We start from the raw sequence: 25859 nt of genomic DNA on the forward strand, positions 1-25859 counted from the left end.
ATCTTGCTGGGGGTGTACTACAGACCTCTGAATAGTCAACGAGAATGAGAAGAACAGATGTGCCAGGAGATTGCAGACAGCTGCAGGTCAAATAAGATTATTGTAGTAGGGGATTTTAACCTTACAAAATACAGGCTGGGAAAATCATAGCGTGAAGGGTTTAGATGGGGTGCAATCCCTCAAAAGAGTTCAGGAGAGTTTTCTTAAACAGCATGTGGAGGCCCCCACACATGATAGACAACGCTGGATCTAGTATTGGGAAATTGGGAAGGGCAAGTTAATGAAGTGTGTGTGGAGGAGCCTTTTGGGACCAGTGACCACAGTTGATTAGGTTTAAGATAGTTATGGATAGAGACGGAGAGGGTCCACGTGTTAAAATGCTCAACTGGGGTAAGGCCAACTTTGAGGATATGAGATAAGGTCTCGCTCAAGTTGACTGGAGCAGGTTATTTGAGGGGACAGGAACATCGGCCAAGTGGGATGTACTGAAGAAAGCTCAGGATATGTACATCCCCGTTAGAGTGAAGGGAAAGCAGGCAAACGTAAGGAAGCTTGGCTGACGAAGAAAATTGAGACGTTAGTCAAAAACAAGAAGGATGCAATGGCACAGATATGGGCAGCTGGGATCAAGTGCATCACTGGAGGAGTTTCAGGAGCTAAGGAGTAAACTAAAAAATGAAATCAGAAAGGCAAAAAGCAGCCAGGAGAGCTCTGGCAGGTAGCATTAAGGACAATCCCAAAAGATTTAATAAATACATAAGGGGAAAAGGGATCAACAGGAGATGGGCAAGGTCCTAAATGAGTATTTCTCCTCTGTATTTCCCGAGGAGAAAGACAGTAGGATGGAGGAAATTAGAGCAGTCACTGGAAGTGTATTGAGAGCAGTCATGGTTACCGTCGAAGAAGTACTGAAGGTGCTGTCGTGTTTGAAGGTAGACAAATCTCAGGGTCTGATCTGATATATCTGAAGACATTGTGGGAAACTAGAGAGGAAATTGCAGGAGCCCTGGCTGAAATTTAGGAGTCGTCCTTAAATACAGGAGAGGTGCCGGAAGACTTGAGGGTGGCAAATGTTGTACCTCTTTTTAAGAAGGGCTGCAGGGAATATGTTGGGAACTATAGGCCGGTGAGCTTAACATCTGCAGTTGGTAAGTTACTGGAGAGTATTCTGAGGGATAGGATATGCAGGCATTTGGATGGGCAAGGGCTAATTAGGGAGAGTCAGCATGGTTTTTTCCGTGGGAGGTCATGTTTCACAAATCTGATTGATTTTTTTGAAGACGTGACCAAAAAGGTTGATGAGGGCAGAGCTGCAGATGTTGTGTACATGGACTTCAGTAAGGCGTTCGACAAGGTGCCGCATGATAGGCTGCTGTGGAAGGTTAGATCGCATGGAATCCAAGGAGACGTAGCTGAATGGATAGCACATTGGCTCCATGGAAGGAAGCAGAGGGTGATGGTGGAAGGTTGCTTCTCAGACTGGAGGCCTGTGACTAGTGGTGTGCCTCAGGGTTCGTGCCGGGCCCGTTACTGTTGGTCATCTACATCAATGATTTGGATGAGAACATACAGGGCAAGATTAGCAAGTTTGTTGATGATGCAAAAGTGAGTGGTTTTGCAGATAGTGAAGATGGTTGTGAACGATTGCAGCAGGATCTGGATCGATTGGCCAGGTGGGCGGAGGAATAGTTGATGGAATTGAATACAGAGAAGTGTGAGGTGTTGCATTTTGGGACCGAACAAGGCAAAATCTTCACAGTAAATGTACCTCTGGGTAGTGTTGTAGAGCAGAAGGATCTAGGAGTACAGGTGCATGGTTCCTTGAAGGTCGAGTCGCAGATAGATAAGATGGTCAAAAAGGCTTTTGGCACTTTGGCCTTCATCAGTCAGAGTATTGAGTATAGAAGTTGGGAGGTCATGTTGCAGTTGTCTAAGACGGTGAAACCGCATTTAGAATATTGTGTTCAGTTCTGAGCACCATGTTATAGGAAAGATATTGTCAAGCTTGAAAGGATTCAGAAAAGATTTACGAGGATGTTGCCAGGTCTAGAGGGTGTGAGGTGTAGGGAGAGGTTGTGTAGACTGGGTCTCTATTTCATGGAGCGTAGAAAGATAAGGGGTGATCTTATAGAGGTGTATAAGATCATGAGAGGGGAAGCGAGGACCCGAAGACATAGGTTTAAGGTGAAGGGGAAAAGATTTAATAGGAATCCGAGGGGTAATCTTTTCACACAAAGGGTGGTGGGTGTATGGAACAAGCTACCAGAGGAGGTAGTTGAGGCTGGGACTATCCCATCCCATTTAAGAAACAGTTTAGACAGGTACATGGATAGGACAGGTTTGGAGGGATATGGACCAAGCGCAGGCAAGTGGGGCTAGTGTAGCTGGGACATTGTAGGCCGGTGTGGACGAGTTGGGCCGAAGGGCTTGTTTCCACACTGTATCACTCTATGCCTCTATGACTTCAGCGAGTACAGGCCCAGTGCTGTCAAACGCTCATCATATGCTAACCCACTCATTCCTGGAATCATTCTTGTAAACCTCCTCTGGACCCTGTCCAGAGCCAGCACAGTGGGGGACCAGCATTCTGGCAGGCAGGTTTGCCACTGCTACATGGGTGGTTTTAAAATAAATAAGGGGGGGGGTGTCAAATGGAATAGTCAAGGATGGAGTTAAAGGGAAAGAAAGTTAAGGGATAGTTAATGACCCCATAATTAACGGGAAAGAAAGCTCACAAAGGGATAGGAGAGTATGGCCAAGTGTAATAGGGATCGATGTGAAGGGTGAGATGAGTAAGGAATTAAAAGTATTGTATATGAATGCGCGAAGTATAAGAAATAAAGTAGATGAGCTTGAGGCTCAGTTAGAGGTTGGTAAATATGAGGGGATTGTGGGGATTACAGAGACGTGGCTGCAGAAGGATCGGGCCTGGGAACTTAATATTCAGGGTTATACATCCTATAGAAAGGACAGGCAGGTGGGCAGAGGCGGTGGGGTAGCTCTGCTGGTGAGGGATGAAATTCAGTCCCTTGCGAGGGAAGACATAGGGACTGACAAGGTAGAGTCACTGTGGATTGAGTTGAGGAATTGTAAAGGCAAGACACTAATTGGTGTTATCTACAGACCCCCAAATAGTAGCCTGGATGTAGGGTGTAAATTACAGCAGGAGTTAAAACTGGCATGTAAGACAGGTAATGCCACTGTGGTGATGGGGGATTTCAATATGCAGGTAGACTGGGAAAATCAGGTTGGTTCTGGACCCCAAGAAAGAGAGTTTGTAGAGTGCCTCCGAGATGGATTCTTAGAGCAGCTTGTTTGGAGCCTACCAGAGAAAAGCCAATTCTGGATTATTATTCTGCAATGAACCAGATTTGATAAGAGAACTCGAGGTAAAGGAGGTAGTGATCATAATATGATTAGTTTTAATCAGCAATTTGAGAAGGAGAAGGTTAAACGGAACTGTCAGTGATGCAGTTGAACACAGGGGACAATGAAGGCATGAGAGAGGAGCTGGCCAAGGTAGAGTGGAAAGGGATCCGAGCAGGAATGACGGTGGAACAGCAATGGCAGGAATTTCTGGGCATAATCCGGAAGACGCAGGATCATTTCATTCCGAAAAGGAAGAAAGATTCTCAGGGGAGTAGGAGGAAACCGTGGCTGATAAGAGAAGTTAGGGATGGAATAAAACTAAAAGAAAAGATGTATAACACAGCAAAGAGTAACGGAAGTCAGAGGATTGGGAAGCTTTCCTAAGACAACAGAAGGTAACAAAACGGGCAATACGGGCTGAAAAGATGAAGTACGAGGGGAAGCTGGCCAAGAATATAAAGAAGGACAGTAAACGCTTCTTTAGATATGTTAAGAGAAAAAGAGTAGCAAAGTGAAATGTGGGTCCCTTGAAGGCAGACACGGGCAAAATTATTATGGGTAACAAGGAAATGGCAGAAGAGTTGAGCAGGTACTTCGGATCTGTCTTCACTAAGGAAGACACAAACAATCTCCCAGATGTACTGGAGGACAGAGGATCTAGGGGGGTAGAGGAACTGAAATAAATTTTCATTAGGCGTGAAATAATATTGGTTCGACTAATGGGACTGAAGGATGATAAATCCCCTGGGCCTGATGGTCTGCATCCCAGGGTCCTCAGGGAGGTGGCTGTAGAAATAGTGGCCGCATTGGTGATCATTTTCCAATGTTCAATAGATTCAGGATCAGTTCCTGTGGATTGGACGATAGCTAATGTTATCCCATTTTTCAAGAAAGGAACGAGGGAGAAAACGGGGAATTACAGACCAGTTAACCTGACTTTGGTGGTGGGAAAGATGCTGGAGTCAATTATTAAAGAGGTAATAACGGTGCATTTGGATAGCAGTAAAAGGATAAGTCCATGTCAGCATGGATTTATGAAAGGGAAATCATGCTTGACTAATCTTCTGGAATTTTATGAGAATGTGACAAGTAAAATGGATGAAGGGGAGCCAGTAGATGTAGTATATCTAGACTTTCAAAGAGCCTTTGATAAGGTCCCACACGGGAGATTGGTGACTAAAATTAGAGCACATGGTATTGGGGGTAGGGTGTTGACATGGATAGAAAATTGGTTGGCAGACAGGAAGCAAAGAGTAGGAGTAAATAGGTCCTTTTCAGAATGGCAGGCAGTGGCGAGTGGAGTATCGCAAGGCTCGGTATTGGGGCCGCAACTGTTTACCATATATATTAATGATTTGGAAGAGGGAATTAGAAGCAACACTAGCAAGTTTGCGGATGACACAAAGCTGGGTGGCAGTGTAAACTGTGAAGAGGATGTTAGGAGGTTGCAGGGTGACCTGGACAGGTTGAGTGAGTGGGCAGATGCATGGTAGATGCAGTATAATATAGATAAATGTGAGGTTATCCACTTTGGCGACAAAAACAAGGAGGCAGATTATTATCTCAATGGTGTTAGGTTAGGTAAGGGGGAGGTGCAGCGAGACCTGGGTGTCCTTGTACACCAGTCACTGAACGTTGGCGTGCAGGTACAGCAGGCAGTGAAGAAAGCTAATGGAATGTTGGCCTTCATAACAAGAGGATTTCAGTATAGGAATAAAGAGGTCCTTCTGCAGTTGTATAGGGCCCTGGTAAGACCACATCTGGAGTATTGTGTACAGTTTTGGTCTCCTAATTTGAGGAAGGACATCCTTGTAATTGAGGCAGTGCAGCGTAGGCTCATGAGATTGATCCCTGGGATGGCGGGACTGTCATATGAAGAAAGATTGAAAAGACTAGGCTTGTATTCACTGGAGTTTAGAAGGATGAGAGGGGATCTCATAGAAACATATAAAATTATAAAAGGACTAGACTAGCTAGATGCAGGAAAAATGTTCCCAATGTTGGGCGAGTCCAGAACCAGGGGCCACAGTTTTAGAATAAAGGGGAGGCCATTTAAAACTGAGGTAAGAAAAAACTTTTTCACCCAGAGAGTTGTGAATTTGTGGAATTCTCTGCCACGGAGGGCAGTGTAACCCAAATCACTGGATGGATTTAAGAGAGAGTTAGATAGAGCTCTAGGGGCTAGTGGAATCAAGGGATATGGGGAGAAGTGCAGGCACGGGTTATTGATTGGGGACGATCAGCCATGATCACAATGAATGGTGGTGCTGGCTGGAAGGGCCGAATGGCCTCCTCCTACACCTATTTTCTATGTTTCTATCCTTCCTCAGATATGTGGCCCAAATTTGCTCAGTACTCCAAATGCGGCCTGACCATTTCTGTGGCCATTTATGTGGTTAGTTTAGTTTAGTTTATTGTCAAAGGTATTGTGGTACAGTGAAAGCTTTACATGTGACAATAATAAACTGAACTAAACTATAAAACATTTGTTGTATGCTATCCAGTTGGCGGAATGATTACATACGATTACAATCGAGCCATCCACAGTGTACAGATACAGGACAAAGGGAATAATGTTTAGTGCAAAAATAAGTCCAGTAAAATCCGATTAAAGATAGACTGAGGGTCAACCAAGTCCCCTCGCTGGTTAAAGATAGGATGGTTCAGTTGCCTGATAATAGCTGGGAATAAGCTGTCCCTGAATCTGGAGGTTTGCGTAAGGCTACAACTCTACCGATGCGCCACTGGGCAGCTCCTTTTCCCTTCAATATCCTAAGTTCTGAAACTTTCCATCTTTGTCACTCTCAGCAATTGCTGCCAACCTACTCTCACAGGACCTGCCTTACACTATTGGAATCTGCCCTCCCTCAGTTCAGGCCCACATGTCGATGATCAACCTCATTTTTCTCCATGAGTACCTTGAGGCTTATGGTCACCATCCAAGATGAAGTTCGGTTACTTTCTGCACTGATAGCCTGGTAAGAAGGCTGAAGATCTCAGGACACAAGAGGAGACTTATCCTGCATACCATGAATCAAGAGAAGTCTACAACCAGTTGTGTTATTTCAGGTTTGGAGTTAATGCGATGCTTATGCAAGTGCGAATGCAAATGCAAAGTCTGTGCAAGTGGCAGCTTGGGAGCTAATTGATGCAATACAATATAATATATCTTTATTGTCATTGTACCCAGGGGTACAACGAGATTGGGAATGCGCCTCCCATACGATGCAATAGTTTAATTAATTTAGACAACAGCAACCCAACGGAACAATTGTAACAGTTTTAGATAGGATAAAGTGCAAGTTGATCTGTGCCGGATCACTGTGCGATGTGACCATCCGGCTCAGCAGGACCGATTCATAGCAGCTATGGCCCTGGGGATGAAGCTGTTCCTGAGTCTGGAGGTGCAGGCGTAGAAGGCCTTGTATCGTCTGCCCGATGGAAGGAGTTCGAACAGACTGTTGCAGGGGTGTGAGGAGTCTTTGTGGATGCTGGTGGCTTTTCTGAGGCATCGTGTGTTGTAGATGCCCTCCAAGTCTGGTAGCTGTGTTCCGATGGTCCTCTGAGCTCTATGGACTACCCGCTGTAGAGCTTTCCTTTCTGCCTCCGTGCAGCTGAGGTACCACACAGGGATGCCATGCGTTAGGATGCTCTCTATGGTGCAGCGGTAGAAGGTCGTCAGCAGCCGTTGGGGTAGACCAGACTTTTTCAGTGTTCTTAGGTAGAACAGTCTTTGCTGTGCCTTCTTGACCAGCGCAGCGGTGTTATAGGACCATGTTATGTCCTCCGAAATGTGAGTGCCCAGAAACTTGAAGCTGGACTCTCTCTCCACACTGTCCCCGTTGATAGAGATCGGGGCATATTCCCCGTTATGTGACCTACGGAAGTTGATGATCAGCTCCTTGGTCTTGGTGGTATTTAGGGACAGGTTGTTATCCGAGCACCAGTCCGCCAGGTTCTGCACCTCCGCTCTGTATTTTATTTCATCACCATTGGTGATAAGCCCGATCACCGTTGTGTCGTCTGCAAACTTGACAATGGTGTTGGTGTCGAATGCAGGAACACAGTCGTGCGTGAAGAGGGAGTAGAGCATGGGGCTCAGAACACAGCCCTGTGGTGTGCCGGTACTCAGGGTGATAGTGGAGGACAGGTGCTGGCCGCTATACTGCTAATATTAGTGCTGATCCACATTCTGTGCTCATCAGTCTCACCGTTCGGTGGCTCAGTGGTAGAGTTGCTGATTTACAGCACTAGAGACCCGGGTTCAATCCTGACTATGGGTGCTGTCTGTACAGAGTTTGTACGATCTTCTCGTGGGTTTTCTCCGGGTGCTCTGTTTGATGGTTGGGGTGGACAATGGGCTGAAGGGCCAAATTCCTCTTTGACTAAATTATCCACCTATGATGTTGGAGCTTTTATTTTCTTTCCTTTAGGACAAGATATACGTACATTGAGATGGACAGGGGCTGATTAGGGATATTCACCATAGCTTTATAAGTGGGAAATCATGCCTCACAAATCAGATTGAAATTTGGGTGGGAACGTACAAGGCATAATTAGTACATTTGCAGATGACACTAAAGTGTGTGGTATTGCACTTAGTGAAGATGATTGTCAAAAATTGCAGCAGGATCTTGATCGGTTGGGCAGGTGGATTAAGGAATGGTTAATGGACTTTAATGTAGAGACGTACGAGGTGTTGCATATTGGGAAGTCAAACCAGGCAGGACCTACACAGTGAATGTCGGCTCTGGAGAATGTTGTAGAGCAGAGGAATCTAGGAGTGCAGGTACATAGTTCCTTGAAAGTGTCGTCATAAGCAGATAGGGTGGTCCAGAAGGCTTTTGGCATATTGGTCCCCATCAGTCAGAGTATGGAGTGAAGAGGTTGGCCACGTTTAGAATATTGTGTTCAGTTCTGGATGCTCAGTTACAGGAAAGATGTTGATTTACGAGGATGTTGCCAGGACTCAAGGGCCTGAGTTTTAGGGAAAGTTTGGGCAGGCTAGGACTTTATTCCTTGGAGCGCGGGAGCGATGGTAGGTGATCTTCTAGTGGTGTACAAGATGATGAGAGGAATAGATAGGATAAATGCACAATCTTTTACACAGAGTAGTGGAATTGAGAAGCAGAGGACATAGGTTTAAGGTGAGGGGAAAAAATGTAATAGGAACTGTAGATCAACCATATTAGATCGCCTTCACTATATCTATCACCTCACTTATTATGCACGCTGCACATTCCACATGTGATCCAGTCCGGATCTTCATCCCCACTTGAACTATGTAAGCTGCCTTCCACTGTCTCACAGCAGACTAGATACTGACTACGGAGACGATAGCATGTAATGTTTCCTCCGCTTGTGTTACAATAAAACTATGAGTTGTTACTCCTGTGTATGGGTTTGATTTAAACAACATGGTGTCAGAAGTTTTGGACCTTGTACTCGCCTAGTTTGGTTCCGGTTTATTTTAGCTTTTTCTCTGTTCTGTTTGTTATCTGGCTCTGGCTGCTGCGTTTCGCAAGCCCGATCCGCTCGTATTTGATGGCGACCTCGCTGAATGATGGCGCATCTTCGAAGAGGACTTCAAAGTATATATCCATGCAGCACATCATGCTGCACCACCAGAAATTCATGCATCTATCCTCCTCAACATGGCTGGTACAGAAGCCATTCGACGTGCACCCAGTTGGATCCGGTGGGCATTCAGATCATCTCGGCAGAATCTATGGACGATCCAGCCTGCCTACTAAAAAAGTTCAGACAGCTGTGTGAGCTATGCACCAATCTCGTAATGGAGTGGCACAGATTTTTTGCGCACAGCCAGATGCAAGGTGAGCCAGTCGAAGCCTATATCAGCTCTTTAAAAAACATTGCTAACCGATGCGCATTCAAAAACCTGTGCAACAGTCTCGTTCGTGACAGACTGGTATATGGTATTCTTATTGACAAGGTGCAGAATGAACTGCTGTCGAGTTGCAGAGTTGACAGACTTGCACACTAAGACTCTGGGACCGGGCCCCCATTCTGCTTATGATATAAATGTTGCCAGCATGTTTTACCGGGCTCAGCGCCAGCCTTCAGCAGTGCCCTGCAGATCCTATGCCGAATTCATCAATAAATGTGGAACTGTGGAGGTTCGCATGTTGGGATTCGTGAACAATGCCCTGCTTTTGATAAAATCTGCAATTACTGTAAACGCAGAAATCACTTCATCCGTTGCTGTCGTTCCCGTGGGAAGAGAGCTGAGACAAAGCAATCTGTGCACCTGCTACAGCCAGAACATTCCCACGCAACTCCCACAGCACTCCCTGTGCATAACGAGCCCAACATGCCTGCTATCGAAGGACTGAACATCAACATATATTCCTTGTCAGACCTGTCTGGTAAACATCTCGATCCCATGGTCACCCTCCTCATTAACGGAGTGAATGTTACTGTTAAACTTGAAACTGGGGGTCGTTGCAGCGTTCTATCCTTATCTGTGCTCCACAGGATTCGGAATGCCGGGGGCATCAAACAAACCACGGCTGCTTCCCTTTGGGAGGGGACACGATCAACCCTGTTGGAACAATCGAGTTACAGTGCCATCTAGCGTCACGAGTATACAATCTGAATTTTTTGTTGTCCGGGAGAAAGTGACTCCTCTGCTAAGCATTGCTGCCTGTAACGACCTTGGCTTGTTCACCTTTGATTCGGCAGTCCATCAACTGTCTCCCGCACATGGCTCCACCCAACAGTTCCTCTCACAATACGGAGATCTCTTCAACGACCAGCTCAGCAAGCATCCTGTCAAGTGCACAATCACGACTGACCCAGAGGTCCTGCCAGTTGTCTGACCCGCCCATCGGATTCCCCGTGCTATGCGGGATTGCGTACAAAATGAACTCAGCGGGATGGTGGCTATGGGTGTGATTGTTCCTGTTGATGAGCCATCGGACTGGGTCTCAACCATGGTTGTAGCAACCAGAAAGAACAAGGAAGGAATATGGATTTGTATCAATCCCAGGGACTTGAACACTGCCATCAAACGACCACACTATCCTATGCGCACAGAGGAAGTCGTCGCAGTGCAGCTGGGTAAGGCTACAGTATTCTCTGTCCTCGATGCCAAGAGTTCCTTCTGGCAAATTCCACTGGATCACAACTCTTCCAAGCTGACCACTTTCAGTATACCCTTTGGACGTTACAAATTTCAGCCATGCCATTCGACATAAACTCGGCAAGCGAAGTATTTCAGCGCACCATGGAACTGTTTGCTGGCTACCCATTCTCAATTATTGTCGATGACATCCTTGTTGCCGGACAGACTATCCAGGAACATGACGCACGCTTAAAAGAGTTCTTGACCGCGCTAAAGAGATAAACCCCAAGCTCAACCCCCTCAAGTGCAAATTCCGGGTGAGCGAGGTGAACTACGTGGGCCATGTATTCACCAGTGATGGTTTCAAACCCAATCCATCGAAGACTATTGCAATCAATGAGTTACCAGCACCCACTGACGTGACCGGCCCGCAGAGATTCCTTGGAATGGTAAACTACCTGGGGAAATTCATCCCGAATTTCAACAAAATATCAGCCCCACTGCACCTGCTGACTCACAAAGATACTGTATGGTCTTGGCATGAACAACAGAGAGCGTTCGACACTCTTAAACAGCAGATGTCCTGTGCCCCCACTCTCACCTATTTTGAAGTCAAGCTGCCTGTCACACTGACCTGCGATGCCCCCCAATATGGACTAGGAGCAGTCTGCCTCCAAAACAACGGTGACGGCAACAAACCCATTGCCTATGCCTCTCGCACCATGACTAACACGGAACAACGCTACGCGCAGATTGAAAAAGAGCTGCTGGCGGTCGTTTTCGCCTGCAAGAAGTTCAACGACATCATCTTCGGAAAAACAGTCACAATCGAGATCGACTATCAAACACTTAGCAGCATCCTGAACAACCCGATACACGCTGCCCCTGCTCGTCTCCAGCGTATGAGGTTACAACTACAGAGGTACGACATTTCTCTGATTTACAAACGTGGCAAAGACATGCGCCTGGCAGATACCCTGTCTCGTGCTCCACGTAAAACCTGCGAGACACTTTCAGCGGATGAGGACAGCTTTGTTGTCATGATGGACAATAGACAGCACCACCATTCAATGTGATCATGGCTGATCATTCTCAATCAGTACGCCGTTCCTGCCTTCTCCCCATACCCCCTGACTCCGCTATCTTAAGAGGTCTCTCTTGGATGCATTCAGAGAATTGGCCTCCACTGCTTTCTGAGGCAGAGAATTGGCCTCCACTGCCTTCTGAGGCAGAGAATTCCACAGATTTACAACTCTCTGACTGAAAATGTTTTTCCTCATCTCCGTTCTAAATGGCCTACCCCTTATTCTTAAACTGTGGCCCCTGGTTCTGGACTCCCCCAACATTGGGAACATGTTTCCTGCCTCTAAAGGGGATGCACAACGAGATCTGGGTGTCCAACCCCTTAATAATCTTATATGTTTCGATAAGATCATCCTTCTAAATTCCAGTGTATACAAGCCTAGCCGCTCCAGTCTTTCAACATGTGACAGTCCCGCCATTCCTGGAATTAACCTAGTAAACCTACGCTGCACGCCCTCAATAGCAAGAATATCCGTCCTCAAATTTGGAGACCAAAACTGCACACAGTACTCCAGGTGCGGTCTCACTAGGGCCCTGCACAACTGCAGAAGGACCTCTTTGCTCCTATACTCAACTCCTCTTGTTATGAAGGCCAACATTCCATTGGCTTTCTTCACTGCCTGCTGTACCTGCATGCTTCCTTTCAGTGACTGATGCACTAGGACACCCAGATCTTGTTGTACGTCCCCTTTTCCTAACTTGACACCATTCAGATAATAATCTGCCTTCCTATACTTACCACCAAAGTGGATAACCTCACACTTATCCTCATTAAACTGCATCTGCCATGCATCCGCCCACTCACACAACCTGTCCAAGTCACCCTGCGATCTCATAGCATCTTCCTCACATTTCACACTACCACCCAGCTTTGTATCATCTGCAAATTTGCTAATGGTACTTTTAATCCCTTCATCCAAGTCATTAATGTATATTGTTAATAGCTGCGGTCCCAGCACCGAGCCTTGCGGTACCCCACTAGTCACTGCCTGCCATTCTGAAAGGGACCCATTTATCCCCACTCTTTGCTTTCTGTCTGTCAACCAATTTTCTATCCATGTCAGTACCCTATCCCCAATACCATGTGCTCTAATTTTGCCCACTAGTCTCCTATGTGGGACCTTGTCGAAGGCTTTCTGAAAGTCGAGGTACACCATATCCACCGGCTCTCCCCTGTTAATTTTCCTAGTTACATCGTCAAAAAATTCCAGAAGATTAGTCAAGCATGATTTCCCCTTCGTAAATCTATGCTGACTCGGAATGATCCTGCTACTGCTATCCAAATGCTCTGCAATTTCGTCTTTTATAATTGACTCCAGCATCTTCCCCACCACTGATGTCAGACTAACTGGTCTATAATTTCCCGTTTTCTCTCTCCCTCCTTTCTTAACAAGTGGGATAACATTAGCTACCCTCCAATCCACAGGAACTGATCCTGAATCTATAGAACATTGGAAAATGATTACCAATGCGTCCACAATTTCTAGAGCCACCTCCTTAAGTACCCTGGGATGCAGACCATCAGGCCCTGGGGATTTATCAGCCTTCAGTCCCATCAGTCTACCCAACACCATTTCCTGCCTAATGTGGATTTCCTTCAGTTCCTCCGTTACCCTAGGATCTCTGGCCACTAGAACTTCTGGGAGATTGTTTGTATCTTCCTTAGTGAAGACAGATCCAAAGTACCGGTTCAACTCGTCTGCCATTTCCTTGTTCCACATAATAAATTCCCCTGCTTATGTCTTCAAGGGACCCACATTTGCCTTGACTATTTTTTTCCTCTTCACATACTTAAAAAAGCTCCTTTATATTATTGGCTAGCTTACTCTCATACCTCATCTTTTTCCCCGTATTGCCTTTTTAGTTATCTTGTGTTGCTCTTTAAAAGAGTCCCAATCCTCTGGCTTCCCACTCTTCTTTGCTATGTTATACATCTTCTCTTTTATTTTTATGCTGTTCTTGATGGTCTCTTACGTTCCCTCATCCTGCTTGGAAGACCTGGCAGCCCAGACTGCTGCTGATGATACTTTATGATCACTCTCCTCTGTCATACGGCATGGGTGGCCGGACAAGCAGAACCTACAATTCGGCCTTTCTTCTCCATTCGTCACGAACAAGTACTACAAGATGACATTATCGTAAAGGGACACAAAGCTGCAATTCCTGCCTCCCTACACAGCAAATACTTTGATGATGTCCATGGCGGACACACAGGCGCAGAGGCGACTATTCTAAGGGCGAAAAGCATGTTCGTCTGGCCTGGAATGACTCATTATATACGTGAGAAGGTAGAGTCCTGTGCAGTGTGCAACAGCTTAGCACTGCACCAACCAAAGCACTTCTCTCACACCCAGTTCCTGACCTCCCTTGGTCTACCGTAGCAACTGACATTTTTGACTGGCGCGGCAAGCGATACCTGGTCTTAGTCAACTCGTACTCTGGATGGTTTGAAATTGATCTACTCCCGAGCCCCACCTCCGCAGCAGTAACCCATAAACTGGAACGCCACTTCTCTGTCCACAGGGCTCCTTATCAGCTACTTTCCGACAACGGCAGTCATTTTACCAGTCAACACTTCAAAGACTTTGCTACACGCTGGGACTTTCATCCTACCACCAGTAGTCCCGAGTACCCACAGTCGAACGGGCTGGCTGAACGTGCAGTCAGGAGTGCCAAACAGGTGATGGAATGATCCCACAGAGCAGGATCTGACGTTTTCCTTGACTTGCTCAACCTGCACAACATCTCCCGTGATCCGATACTAGGTTCGCCCGCCCAACGCCTGATGCCACGGCAGACCCGGGCCGCACTACCTGTTGCGAAAAAGACATTGGAGCCGCAAGTTTGCGCTCCATCCGAAATCCATTCCAAGCTGCAACAAAAACGGGACACTCAAAAACAATGATATGACAAGACGAGCAGACCTCTTCCACCACTAGCTAACAGACAGGTAGTCCGTCTGCAAACAGAAAAGGGCCACGATTGCCTTGGTGTGACTACTCTCGAACCACGTTCATATGTGGTCAATGCCGACGGCGGCACCAACAGACGTAATCAACAGCACATCCTGCCTGTGAATGAACCACCATACCTGCCTGACTGCACAAGCATCCCCATCCCATCCCCGCCTAGCGGCCCCGGCCCGACCATACCACCATTGCCTGACACTCGATCCGATCGTGTCGCCCACGACCATTCCACCTCGGCTCCTGCCAGGGTCTCCAGTTCCGTCGCCGGCGATGCTGACTCACTCTCCTGAGCCTGTTCCACCACCGTTCTGATCTCCGGTGAAAGAAAGAAATGCAGGAGTGTACCGTACATGTGCAGGTCGCACCTGTCGGCCTACCATAAAGTACCAGGCATAAAGTACCAGGCATAAAGTACCAGGCCTAACATAAAGTACCAGGCCTAACATAAAGTACCAGGCCTAACATAAAGTACCAGGCCTAACATAAAGTACCAGGCCTAACATAAAGCACCAGAGCTACGTTTGAACTGCCTTTGGTGTCATTCTCTATCAGCTTATTTATACTTGTCACATATTGCAAGTGACCACCATATATTGATATATACAAAAGACCATATTGGTTTTTATTATGGGTTAATTCCTTAAGAGGAAGGATGTAGATCCACCATATGAGATCGCCTTCACTATATCTATCACCTCACTTGCTGCACATTCCACATGTGATCCAGTCCAGATCTGCATTCCTACCTGGACTATGTAAGCTGCCTTCCACTATCTCACAGCAGACTAGATGCTGACTATGGAGATGATAGCATGTAATGTTTCCTCCGCTTTTGTTACAATAAAAACTATGAGTTGTTACTCCTGTGTATGGGTTTGATTTAAACAACAAATCATCAAGTCATCGTTGGGCAACATTTTACACAAAGGATGGTAGGTATATGGAACAACCTGCCGGAGGAGGTAGTTGAGTTCGGTGCTATCACAAAGTTTTGGATAGGCTAGGTTTACAGGCTTATGGGCCAAACACGAGCAGGTAGAACTAGTTTAGATGGGACATGTTGGTCAGAGTGGGGAAGTTGGGCTAAAGGGCCTGTTTCCACACTCTATGACTATGACTTGATGATAGCCTGACCATTTTAAAGGACAGCATGAAATATAACTTTGCCTTTTCTACTTCTTTGTCTGTGTTATCACCCTTAATGCATTTAATTTAGTTTAGAGAGACAGCATGGAAACAGGCCCTTCGGCCCACTAAGTCCATGCTGACCATCAATCACCTGTTCACACTAGTTCTTTGTTATCCCACATTTGCAAACGCACCCTACACACTCAGGGCAATTTACAGAGACCAATTAACGTGGAAACCTGCATGTCTTTGGGATGTGGGAGGAAACCAGAGCACCCCGAAGAAACCCACACAGTCACAGGGAGAATGTGAAAACTCCACACAGATAGCACCGAGGTCTAGATTGATCCTGGATCTCTGGCTCTGTGAGGCAGCAGCTCTACCCACTGTGCCACCGTGCCGCATTGAACAGTACTTATCCCCAGGGTAACGCTGGTCTCTCCCTGGCACAGTCGATTCATCTCCACCTACTCTGCAACTTGAAAGTAACATTCCAATCCATCCAGGGACCCTGATAGACCTTTCAGATTAAACAGAGGTTCACATGCACCTCGTTGAACCTCTTCTACTGCATGCGGTGTTCCTGATGTGAGCTCCTGTAAATGGGCGCGACCAAGCGTAGATTTGGTGACCGTTTTGTTCAACACACACCCGGATGGCCTAGGTCGACGTGATCTTCCAGTTGCTAACCATTTTAACTCCCCTTCCCATTACCACACTGACCTTTCCTTCCTGGGCCTCCATTGCCAGAGTGAGGCCACACGTAAATTGGAGGAACAGCATATCATATTTCGTTTGGGTAGCTTACAACCCAATAAACATTCAATTTATTTAGATTTAGAGATACAGCGCGGAAACAGGCCCTTCGGCCCACCGAGTCCGCGCCGCCCAGCGATCCCCGCACATTAACACTATCCTACACACACTAGGGACAATGTTTTACATTTACCCAGTCAATTAACCTACAAACTTGTACGTCTTTGGTGTGTGGGAGGAAACGGAAGATCTCGGAGAAAACCCACGCAGGTCACGGGGAGAACGTACAAACTCCGTACAGACGGCGCCTGTAGTCAGGATCAAACCTGAGTCTCCGGCGCTGCATTCACTGTAAGGCAGCAACTCTACCCCTGCTCCACCGTTAATTCTAATTTTAAATAACTTTATCACATACTCCCCTCCCTCCTCCCTAGTCATTTTACCAGTTCAACAGCTCTCCCTCCCCCACTCCCTACTTTTAGTCTGAAGAAGAGTAACGACCCGAAACGTCACCCTTTGTTTTTGCCCACAGATGTTGCCTGACCCGCTAAGTTACTCCAGCACTTTGAAATTAACTAGCATAAGCAGTACCTTGTTTCCACATCTTCTCTCGTTCTTTGTTCTGACTTTGCTCCATTCTCTATTGATGCTGCCTGACCTACTGAATATTTCCAGTATTTTCCATTTGTATTTCAGTCTTTATTTAGAGGGTGATGAATCTATGGAATTCATTGCAACAGACGGCTGTGGTGGCCAAGTCAATGGTGGAGATTGACAAATTCTTGATTAGTTAGGGTGTCAGGGGTTATGGGGAGAAGGCAGGCGAATGGGATTGAGAGAGAAAGATAGATCAGCCACGATTGAACGATGGCGCAGACTTGATGGGCCAAATGGCCTAATTCTGCTCCTAGAACATATGAACTTGTGAACTCTGAGTATCTGCCACGTATTGATTTTGCTTTTTCAATACAAAAAAATAATTTCTTGTACTTATTTAAACAGGAAGGGAGAGATTACGGGGTACTATCCCTCCATGCACCTCGAGAAATCTGGGACCGCTCTGAACACAGGATTCAACATGAAGAAAGGGCACCTCCCTCCCCCACGAAGGTGAGGTGGTCTTGAAGGGAATGGGGTACAACGTTAGGCACCGTTTGTAGACCGAAACATCATATGGTCTGGTCCAAGGAAGGGGCATTGTAATGGCTCAGTAATGGTCAAATCAACACCACCCTTTGCCCTGCATCAGTGCGTTAGCAGAGCAGATTAGTAGCTCTTCCAAATGCCACCCTGTTTTCACTCCACTTCTGCCTTTATGGCAGGTGGTGTCTCTTGCCCCTATTTACTGCCCACGGGGTGAGCTGAAACCCACCCTCATTGTTACTCCCCTCAGTTAATCATCTCAACACAATTGGAGAGTCCTCGAGTCATACAGCCTTGAAACAGACCCTTTGGCCCAACATGCCCACGTCAACCAACATGCCCCATCTCTATACTCGTCCCACCTGCCTGCATGTGGCCAATATCCCTCCAAACCTATCCTATTCATGTATCTATCCATGTAGAAACATATAAAATTCTTAAGGGAGGCTACATGCAGGAAAAATGTTCCCAATGTTGGGGGAATCCAGAACCAGGGGTCACAGTTTAAGAATAAGGGGTCGGCCATTTAGGTCTGAGAAGAGGGAAAACTTTTTCACCCAGAGAGTTGTGAATCTGTGGAATTCTCTGCCACAGAAGGCAGTGGAGGTCAATTCACTGGATGTTTTCAAGAGAGAGTTAGATATAGCTCTTGGGGCTAACGGAATCAAGGGATATGGGGAGAAAGCAGGAATGGGGCACTGATTTTGGATGATCAGACATGATCATATTAAATGGCGGAGTGGGCTCAATGGGCCGAATGGCCTACTCCTGCACCTATTTTTTATGTTTATATGTTTAGCTGTTGAAATGTTTGTTAAATGTTGTGACAGTACCTGCCACAACTACCTCCTCCAGCAGCTCATTCCATATACCTTACCTTTTTATTTAAAAAAAGTTACCCCTCAGGTTCCCATTAAATCTTTCCCCCCTCACCAAAGAGTCGGGATCTTTGCTTTCTACCTGCCTTAAAGTCTTAGGAATTTAGCAAGTCTTTAGTGGCCACTTCTCCGGGAGCTCCAGTTTCTTTCTGCATTCCAAAGACGTGTAGGTTTATAGATTAATTGGCTTCGGTAAATTGTCCCTTGTGTGCAGGATCATGTTAGTGTACGGGGATTGCTGGTCAGCGTTGACTCGCTGGGCCGAAGGATCTGTTTCCACGCTGTATCTCTAAACTAAACTAACGGTAAGTGCTGAAAGACATAGGACCAGCACTCATGCTATCTGCCAGTGTGATGTGATGGTGGAGATTGAAGGGAATTGGAGGGGAGCACGGCCTTTTGTAACTCTCAGCACCTTTTCAGGTCAACCATCCGCAATGCGCAGAGCATCCACGTAGTGGAACGGAAGCAGATCAGCCAGGACAGCTACAGGAGGAACAGCAGGCGGTATCTACAACAGAAGGGCACGGAAGATCACACCATCGTCAGCAGGAATGCGTGGAAGCAGAAGCAGGATCCGAGAACAGTGGCCACAGGTAGGAGCAGCTCCACCAACAGTGCAGTGAAAATCCCATCCCTGATCATTTTATCCAGCCAGCCTCCAGGCAGTGTGAAAGGTTTGTAAGGAGTGTGAGGAAGAAATCAGGCAATTCGGACCATCCATTAGGCCGACTTCTTTCCTCTCTTCCTATGTCTGGGACCAGGCACAATTATTGCTGCAGACTGGTGGTCTGACTTCAATGGGAATATCCAGGGCATAGGAGGTCATAGAGTGATACTGCGTGGAAGCAGGCCCTTTGGCCCAACTTCCCATGCCGACCAACATGTCCCATCTACACTAGTCCCACCTGCCTTTGGCCCATACCCCTCTAAACCTGTCCTATCCATGTACATACCTGATGATGATGATGATGATGAATAAGTTTATTGGCCAAGTATGTACACATACAAGGAATGTGCCAGTGCTTCGCTCGCAAGTAACAGCACAAACATACAGTAAACAATTAAGAATAAAGCATAAAACATTAAAACATTAAGAATACAACATTACGGTTTAAACAGGTGAGTGAAATAAACCAGAGCAAAAAGAGACTACAGACTTTTGGTTGTTGAGTAGAGCTACTACTCGTGGAAAAAAAGCTGTTTTTATGTCTGGCTGTGGCAGCTTTGACAGTCCGGAGTCGCCTTCCAGAGGGAAGTGCTTCACAGAGTTTGTGGCCAGGGTGAGAGGGGTCAGAGATGATCTTGCCCGCTTGCTTCCTGGCCCTTGCAGTGTACAGTTCGTCAATGGGGGGGAAGGTTGCAGCCAACAACCTTCTCAGCTGATCGAACGATTCGTTGCAGCCTCCGGATGTCGTGCTTGCTGACTGAGCCAAACCGGACCATGTTGGAGAAGGTGAGGATGGACTCAACGATGGCAGTATAGAACTGGACCGTCATTGCCTGTGGCAGATTGTGTTTCCTCAGCTGCCGCAGGAAGTACATCCTCTGTTGGACCTTTTTGACTGTGGAGTCGATGGTGGCCCCCCATTTAAGGTCCTTGGAGATGATGGTTCCAAAGTACTTAAATGACTCCACAGATGTGACTGTGGTGTTGTTGATGGGAGGGGAGGGGGAGCTCTCCTAATGTCTACCATCAGTTCCACTCAGTGATGGAAATGGGTTTGAGGAACTAGGGGTACTCTAAGGTCCGTGAGGCTGAGGTTGGGAAGGAAGGGGGGGGGATTTTTTATGTACGGTCATACCCATGTAAGAGTACAAGAATGCATAACTTGTTTATTGTGTATTTATAATATATGTTTATTATAATATAATATATGTCATAGCTGCTTTCTGGCATCTCACTCTCTCTCTCTCTCTGTTTACCAAAATTATATTTTCCACCACTGTCTTTCGCATCTGGTTCCCTCTGTGGTGAGAAACATCTGCACATGGCTTACGAGAGTGTAGAAAGTGCCGTTTCTTTCTTGCAGTTCAATATCTGAAGACATATCTGTGTAGGGCCTGCCTTTGTGTACAATATTATATACAGTTCTAAAAACTCGACCTGTTTTTGCTTCGTCCTTTTTCAGTGACATATACACTAAATTTTCGATTGCTTTTTTTTCAGCTGTTTCATTGATTATTTGGCATCTGATATGAGCTTCACTATTTTTGTGCTTAAAAATCTTTTTTCTTAAACTCATTAACTGTTTTGCTTTGTCATCACTCACTCCTACTACATTAACATTGCACCATTCACGAGACAAATCAACATCCTAGTTTTCTGTTTTTAACAATTAGCCATGGATATTCTTTCTTTTTGTTTAAATACATTTCTTGTGTCCAACAGTCTGGAAGATCACACTTTTCAATATCTTTGAAATGTGTTCACATGCAGCATCAGGTGAAACAGCTGCATCAGTTACATTATCATTTTCAAGTAATTTTGCCTTCTTTTCTGGCTGAGTGTTTTCATTATCATTTATTTCTTCATCGATCTGAAGACATTGTCTTTCAAAGTATCTCAGTATGCTCATTTTTCACAGGGGTACACAAATCTGAAATTTATAGATATTTGATAGTGATTATCAAATCACAGTGATATATAATAACATTTGATAGTGATATATAATAAAATATTTCCACTTGCACTATTGTTTTGCTAAATAAAACTACCCACAATAAAACATTCACCACTCACGATTTAGGCTGGAAAAAACTATTGGTACTACTTATTTAATTTTCTCCCCATCCATTCTAATTTAACTGAAACAACTGAGGCACAGAGGCACAGCGGCAAATAAAATAACGTGGAATAATAAAATAACGTGACTTTACCTGAGCCCGTGCTCGCGGGCTGACAGTGAGTTTAAGAAATTCTCCCTTGAATTTTATTCAAAGGAACGCGGTGTCATTAATACATAGTCAAAACACAATTACATTTACTGAGGAATGTGGATCGATGTATTGATGACACATTGTATAACTACTACCTGTTAACTACTGGCTGTTAACAAATGTTAACAGTGGCAGTTAACAAATCGTTTTCGTCTGAGTTGAATAAAGTGATAAACGACTCGAGTCTTTCTGCAGTACTCATTAAACTCGAGCTGGAAATTGAAAACTAGGGGAACGCCATCCCGCTGCGTACCCCCCCATTTCCATCACTGGTTCCACTGTCTTAAGAGCATTGAGCTCAAGGTTGTTGCAATGCACCAGGACGCCAGTTCTGTCACTTCCTGTCTGTAGGCAGATTCCTCCATTAGTTTATTTATACTAAGGTACAGTGAAAAACTTTATTGTTTTGTGATGTCAGTAAGTAGAAAGACTATCCTGTACATGATTGCAATCAAGCCATCCACAGTGTACAGATTTATAGAACTCGAGGGGCTAAATTATAGGAGTTTAAGCAGGCTCAGATTTTATTCCTTGGAGCACAGGATACAGAGTTTATTTGAGTTGTATAAAATCATGAAGGGTATTGATAGGATGAATGCAATCAGCCTTTTTCCCAGGTTTCAAGAATTAGAAGGCTTAGGTTAAGGTGGAGATTGATCAGTAACTGCCTTACAGACCAGAGACCCAGGTTTGATCCTGACTGTATTTGTGCACTCTGTATGGAGTTTGCATGTTCTCCATGGGTTTTCTCTGGGTTTCCCGGTTTCCTCCCACACTCCAAAGATGTACAAGTTTGTAGGTTAATTGGCTTGGTAAAAGATTGTAAATGGTTGCTCGTGTGTAAGACAGTGATGGTAGGCCAAAAGGCCTGTTTCCATGCTGTATCTCTAAACTAAATTAAACTAAAGTAACCTGAGGGGCAGCTTTTTCACACAGAAAAAGTGGTCTGTATATGGAACGAACTGCCAAGTAAAGTAATTGAGCCAGGTACAATGTTTAAATGACTTTTGGGAGGAGCATAGGTCATAAGGAGTAGAATGAGGCCATTCAGCCCATTAAGCCTTAAAAATATCCACTGACGGCCTCCACAGCCTTCTGTGGCAAACAATTCCACAGATTTGTTAGCCAATAATATAAAGGAGGATAGTAAAAGCTTTTTTAGGTATGTGAAGAGAAAAAAAATAGTCAAGGCAAATATGGGTCCCTTGAAGACAGAAGCAGGGGAATTTATTATGGGGAGCAAGGAAATGGCAGACGAGTTGAACTTTGGACCTGCCTTCACTGAGGAAGATACAAACAATCTCCCAGATGTTCTAGTGGCCTGAGATCCTAGGGTGACGGAGGAACTGAAGGAAATCCACATTAGGCAGGAATTGGTGTTGGGTAGACTGATGGGACTGAAGGCTGATAAATCCCCAGGGTCTGATGGTCTGCATCCCAGGGTACTTAAGGAGGTGGCTCTAGAAATTGTGGACGCATTGGTAATCATTTTCCAATGTTCTATAGATTCAGGATCAGTTCCTGTGGATTGGAAGGTAGCTAACGTTATCCCACTTTTTAAGAAAGGAGGGAGAGAGAAAACGGGAAATTATAGACCAGTTAGTCTGACATCAGTGGTGGGGAAGATGCTGGAGTCAATTATAAAAGATGAAATTGCAGAGCATTTGGATAGCAGTAACAGGATTGTTCCGAGTCAGCATGGATTTACGATGGGGAAATCATGATTGACTAATCTTCTGGAATTTTTTTGAGGATGTAACTAGGAAAATTGACAGGGGAGAGCCGGTGGATGTGGCGTAAGTCAACTTTCAGAAAGCCTTCGACAAGGTCCCACATTGGAGATTAGTGGGCAAAATTAAAGCACATGGTATTGGAGGTAGGGTACTGACATGGATAGAAAATTGGTTGACAGACAGAAAGCAAAGAGTGGGGATAAATGGGTCCCTTTCAGAATGGCAGGCAGTGACTAGTGGGGTACCGCAAGGCTCGGTGCTGGGACCGCATCTATTTACAATATACATTAATGACTTAGATGAAAGGATTAAAAGTACCATTAGCAAATTTGCAGATGATACAAAGCTGGGTGGTAGTGTGAACTGTGAGAAAGATGCTATGAGGTTGCAGGGTGACTTGGACAGATTGTGTGAGTGGGCGGATGCATGGCAGATGCAGTTTAAAGTGGATAAGTGTGAGGTTATCCACTTTGGTGGTCAGAATAGGAAGGCAGATTATTATCTCAATGGTGTCAAGTTAGGAAAAGGGGACGTACAACGAGATCTGGGTGTCCTAGTGCATCAGTCACCGAAAAGGAAGCATGCAGGTACAGCAGGCAGTGAAGAAAGCCAATGGAATGTTGGCCTTCATAACAAGAGGAGTTGAGCATAGGAGCAAAGAGGTCCTTCTGCAGTTGTACAGGGCCCTAGTGAGACTGCACCTGGAGTACTGTGTGCAGTTTTGGTCTCCAAATTTGAGGACGGATATTCTTGCTGTTGAGGGCGTGCAGCGTAGGTTTACTAGGTTAATTCCCGGAATGGCGGGACTGTTGTTTGTTGAAAGACTGGAGCGACCAGGCTTGTATACACTGGAATTTAGAAGGATGATATCGAAACATATAAGATTATTAAGGGGTTGGGCACGTTAGAGGCAGGAAACATGTTCCCAATATTGGGGGAGTCCAGAACCAGGGGCCACATTTTAAGAATAAGGGGTAGACCATTTAGAACGGAGATGAGGAAAAACATTTTCAGTCAAAGAGTTGTTAATCTGTGGAATTCTCTACCTCAATTCTCTGAATGCATTCAAGAGAGAACTAGATAGAGCTCTTAAGGATAACGGAGTCAGGGGGATATGGGGAGAAGGCAGGAAAGGGGTACTGATTGAGAATGATCAGCCATGATCACAGTGAATGGTGGTGCTGGGTCGAAGGGCCGAATGGCCTACTCCTGCACCTATTGTCTATTGTCTATTGATAACTTGTGAATGTGACCTGAATGAATATGCCACACTCATCACTGACTTCCATAAAGAAATGCGTGGATGAGTGTGCACCTATAAAATTTCCAATTCTTCCCCACCCTCTGACTAAAGACATTTCTCCTCATCTCCTTCTTAATAGAAAATCCTTTAATACTGAGGCTATGACCTAGACTCTCCCATGAGTGGAAACATTCTCTCCACATCCACTCTATTCCAGCCATTCGCTATTCGGTATGTTTCAATGTCCCCCCTCATTCTTCTAAACTCCAGCGAGTACAGGCCCAGTGCTGTCAAACGCTCATCATGGGTTAACCTACTCATTCCTGGGATCATTCTCGTAAACCTCCTCTGGAACCTCTCCAGAGTCAGTGCATCCTTCCACAGATATGGTGCCTAAAATTGCTCACAATATTCCAAATGCGGCCTGACCAGCGCCCTATAGAGAGCCTCAGCATTACCACATGGACAGGAAAAGTTCCGAATGATATGGGTACTGGGACCAGCTTAAATCGGCATCTTAATTGGACATAATAGGCTGAAGGGCCTGTTTCCATTCTCTGAGACTCGATATATAACAAACGTATATTGAGTGCACTCTGGCCATCCAAGCATGTTCATGTATTTATATGTGTTCGTGTTCTGCCTAGGCAATGTATGTGTGAGTTTTGTGTGTACCCTATGGCCTTATCAGCATGCCTGTGCGTAAAGAAAAGTCCTGATTTAGTGGACCCCTATAAGGGATGGACCTGCTGACATCAAGCCCAACTGACAAGATGCTCTAGCGAGCCCTTCTTCCCCAGCTGCATGGTATGGTTGTCCAGGCTGTCATTGCAGCTCACGTTGTAGCCCCTGGGAATACCGCTTTCTTCAGGCCTCCACGATCGACAGGATAGTGCTCGGTCACTGTGGGGCTCCCTCCCCTCCCATCTACTGCTGCTTCTTCCTGTTGGTCTGTCGTTTTGTCTGCTCCCTGCTTCACCGCTTGCACCTCCCGTCGCTCTGTGCACTCAGCATCTAAATCCCCCACTCTACTGCCACCGCCATCTCCGTCCCCTACCGGGTAGACGGAGGAGGTGGCAGTGGAGTGGGGGGAGAGGACAAGTGGACATAGCAACGGGAAAAGGAGGAGGTGGAGGTGGTGCAGGGAGAGTGGACAAAGTGATTGGCCGAGCCCCATGGTGTATGTTGCAGAGAATTGTGAACGCAGCCCAGACCATCACACAAAGTTCCATTGACTCCCTTTACACCTCACGCTGCCATCGGCAAGGCCAACAGCATAATCAAGGACGAGTCGCACCCCAGTCACTCCCTCTTCTCCCCTTTCCCATTGGGCAAAACGTTAAAGCGCACACCTCCAGATTCAAGGTCAGTTTCTGTTATCAGACAACTGAACCTCTTATCAACAACCTCGGACTATCTTTGATCAGACTTTACTGGACTTTATCTTGCACTAAATGTCATTCGTGCTATTCCCTTTATCATGTATCCGAAACCACCAAAAAGGGCCAGAGCAGACTTTATCAGCTGAGGAGA

At 45.8% G+C, this 25859-nt stretch overlaps 1 protein-coding gene across 3 annotated transcripts in view; it reads left to right on the plus strand.

Moving 5' to 3' along the window:
* Nucleotides 1–25859, plus strand: part of ncf1 (neutrophil cytosolic factor 1) — a 93052-nt gene that overhangs the window by 55478 nt on the left and 11715 nt on the right. For all 3 annotated transcript variants that reach the window (XM_078421949.1, XM_078421948.1, XM_078421950.1), the window contains 2 exons: nt 17392–17499; nt 18834–19006. In XM_078421949.1, coding sequence (XP_078278075.1) covers nt 17392–17499; nt 18834–19006 — 281 coding nt within the window. The remainder of the gene's footprint in view (nt 1–17391; nt 17500–18833; nt 19007–25859) is intronic.

This window comes from Rhinoraja longicauda, chromosome 26 (genome assembly GCF_053455715.1).
Source record: "Rhinoraja longicauda isolate Sanriku21f chromosome 26, sRhiLon1.1, whole genome shotgun sequence".
NCBI lineage: Eukaryota > Metazoa > Chordata > Chondrichthyes > Rajiformes > Arhynchobatidae > Rhinoraja > Rhinoraja longicauda.